The 3,079-nt window shown below is 39.2% G+C and overlaps 1 protein-coding gene across 1 annotated transcript in view; it reads left to right on the top strand.

Annotated features, from left to right (window-relative positions):
* Positions 1–165: 165 nt before the first annotated feature.
* The window catches only part of MMADHC (methylmalonic aciduria (cobalamin deficiency) cblD type, with homocystinuria), a 12,284-nt gene continuing 9,370 nt past the window's right edge, over positions 166–3,079 (top strand). The window contains exons 1-2 of the mRNA XM_009583022.1: positions 166–222; positions 2,735–2,879. Of these exons, the coding sequence (XP_009581317.1) occupies positions 166–222; positions 2,735–2,879 (202 nt within the window). The remainder of the gene's footprint in view (positions 223–2,734; positions 2,880–3,079) is intronic.

Here is a 3,079-nt window from a genome sequence, read left to right as displayed (position 1 = left end):
CCGTGAGGGGTGATCGCTCCCGCCAGGCGGGGCGAGGGGCGGGCGGGAGGTGAGGACGCTCCGAGGTGCGGGGGCAGCACCTGTCCGGTGCCTCGGAGGCCAGTGCGTTCGCTTCTCTTCCAGGGGCAGCCGGGCCTGTCGGCGAGAGGGAGCCCACCGTCTGCAATGGCCAGTGTGAGTAACGCGGGCCCCCGCCTCCCGGGCCTTCTCCGCCGGCTTGCGGTACGGGGGTGGCTGTAAACCCGCCCCTGCGCCTCGTCCCGGTGAGAAGGCAAACCGGCGCCGTCGAAGGAGAGCGCTTCTGCGCGCTATGCGGGACGCTTGCATTTTATTTCCCCTTTAAAGCTGTCTTTAAATCATCGTGCTTATGGGGGAGTCATTGATAAAAATCTGAGTTATACCAAGGTACGTTTTTATTAGAAGGCAGTGGTATCGTCATCCCTCCATCTAAGTTTTGGAAGGCAGTTTATGTGGATATCGTGGGAATAATCGAATTGAGGATTAAATAGGATCTGTTTTGGTTTGGTTTTTTTAATGTCATGAGTTCAGGTGAAAGGCTCAGGTTCACCAGGGTGCTTTCACACTGAAGAATAAAATACCCTTTACTGATTCAGTCTTGCCACGGAGACATGAATAATTTATTGATTTCAGCAGTATTTTTTCACTTGTGTAATGCTAGGTATGTAAATATTTGTATAAGTGAACTCAGTCAACATAACTGTAATTAATGCTAACATCTCCATGTTAACTGATCCTGATTATAAGAAAAAATGCTCTTTTCTTGTAATTACCTGTCAGCTGTAATTGTTTGCATCTGTTTTATCTGTAATATAATCATTATGCAAAAATTAATTTCAATAGTGCTTTTACATAACAGAGGAAAAAACATTTCAGTGGAATAAGCAGACTTTGTTGTTGTTACAGGAACCTTTTAAACCTAGCGGTGTTTTAGAACTAAACACCTTAAGGCCTTAACCGTGAATACTTGATTTAAGTCAGAAAATCAAATGTGCCTTTATGCATTTGAGTCTTCATGATGCTGGTAGAACTGAATAGACATTGTGTGTTTATGCAGAGGTGGTATGTAAGAAACTGATGCTTACTGACTTAGGTCCCGATACTTTGAATAGAGTTTTTATCTTAAACATACAAATAGTACCATTTTCTCTTTTTTTTTTTTTTTTGAAGTAACCTTGTTGCGTACATATTTAGTGTACACATGCATAAACTTTTATAGAATCAAGAATACAGCACTTAAGGAAAATCCCTTTATGTCAGTTTCTCAAAAGACCCTCACCTAGAAAATAAAGTTTTATGAAAGCACACATGCTATGGCAGGTGGGATTTATGTTTTCCAGTAATGCATGCTTTTGCACAGCTGTAGTCAAGAGTATTAGGAGGTTTGTGCTAGAGTTAAGTAGTCTTTAATTTTTCTAAAATTACACTTCTAACTCTACGTCTTGAGTGTATGATTGGTTATTTTTCTGTTATGTGTGTGTAATGCATCATGAAAGTTGCCAATTTATTTTTGAAGTGTAAAAAATAGATCAGACTTTTCAGTTTAATCACATCACCTGGATACTTCTTCTTTAAAAAAACCAAAACAAGACACAAAAACAACAAAAAATAGTAACAGTTGCTCATATTGCTACTTAGAATACTGTCATTGGGCCTCAGGGTTAATTCTCATGGTGAGGAGCTACTAGCTCTTTGGAGCTCTGTTGAGGCCATTTGCATGCTCAGGGAGATAGCATTGCATCATTTTTTGTTTGCTGTGTGGCTGAATCAGCTTCTGATAGAATCATCTTCAGCAATTGAAAGTTATATTGACAGTACAACTCTTGTGGTGGGAAGCAGGTTTTTTGGCATATTCCAAGACCACGGAATTCATAAAGGCTTCATGGTTTATTGGCATTTTGCCCATGATACTGATCTGTTTGCAGTAACACGTGTTTGTAAATATGTGAATGCAAGGAGTTTGCAAATCTGAATAACACTGGCTGCACTAACTTAAGTTTTGCATGTGTTAAATGTTTATGGATTTTGAAAGCAAAAGAAAGAAGCTGAAATTACCATACCTACCTGCTTTGATACGCATATCTCCCTCTGTAGTTCAGAGCTGTTGGTATGTGTACTTTGCTGGCAAAGAAATGTGTGTAAGCATACATGTAAGCGTGCTTCTAGATGAAAGCTGTAAGATGTAGCTGGAGGGATACTATCTTGTGTTTCCCTCCAGTCTTTTAAGAAGTAGGAATATAGGCTGGCTAACATTTGTGCTACCCTTCAGGGCAAACGTCTTGGATATCAGCGTTTACTTAATTAACAATATTTCTAGGTATTTCTGATAATCAACCCTGTGATTGATTTGTGGCAATCATGGAAACAATGACATGCATGGAAATAATCATGGAAACAATCCTCATCCATAATTTAGTTTAGGTTGTGGGGTTTCAGTGGTGCTATTTAAACTTTTCAGGGTTTTTTCCTCACCTGAGAAGGCCTTTCAAGAAGTGTTTTCGAGGCTTTTTCTTTACTTAGAATACTATTACTAGTAATATATAAAAGTAATAATAAAATCCTTTTAAAACTTGATTTTACAGAAAAGACAGTTGATCATAATTAAGATTGTAATTTAATTATTGAGTGAGGATTTCTCTTGTGATCCACAAAGCTGTACTTAAACTAGTATTTTTGCTAGCAGTATGTAATACTTACTTTGTTTTTGTCTTCTCAGGTGCTCTGTAACAGAGCAAGATTGGTCACCTACCTACCAGGGTTTTATTCCTTAGTCAAAAGAGTTGTAAATCCCAAGGCTTTTTCTACAGCAGGTTCCTCTGGCTCAGATGAGCCTCATGTTGCTGCCACACCTCCTGATTTATGTAAGAAAAAACAAATTCATTTTCTTTGAATTTGTGTGCTATCAGAACTTTGCACCCCATATAAATTTGGGGATTCTGAAGTGTGTTTTTTATGTCAGGGCCCTTACTTTTACTTGTGCATTGTGGTTACTGTGGTTCTATATGATTGTGATGAAATACAGATATTTGTATGGAAAGGGGGTTTTTTCTTCTGTTCCCCC

This window comes from Fulmarus glacialis, unplaced genomic scaffold (assembly GCF_000690835.1).
Source record: "Fulmarus glacialis isolate BGI_N327 unplaced genomic scaffold, ASM69083v1 scaffold10900, whole genome shotgun sequence".
Taxonomy (NCBI): Eukaryota; Metazoa; Chordata; class Aves; order Procellariiformes; family Procellariidae; genus Fulmarus; species Fulmarus glacialis.
Note: the sequence above shows the minus strand (reverse complement) of the source record. Positions and strands in the feature narration are given on the sequence as shown.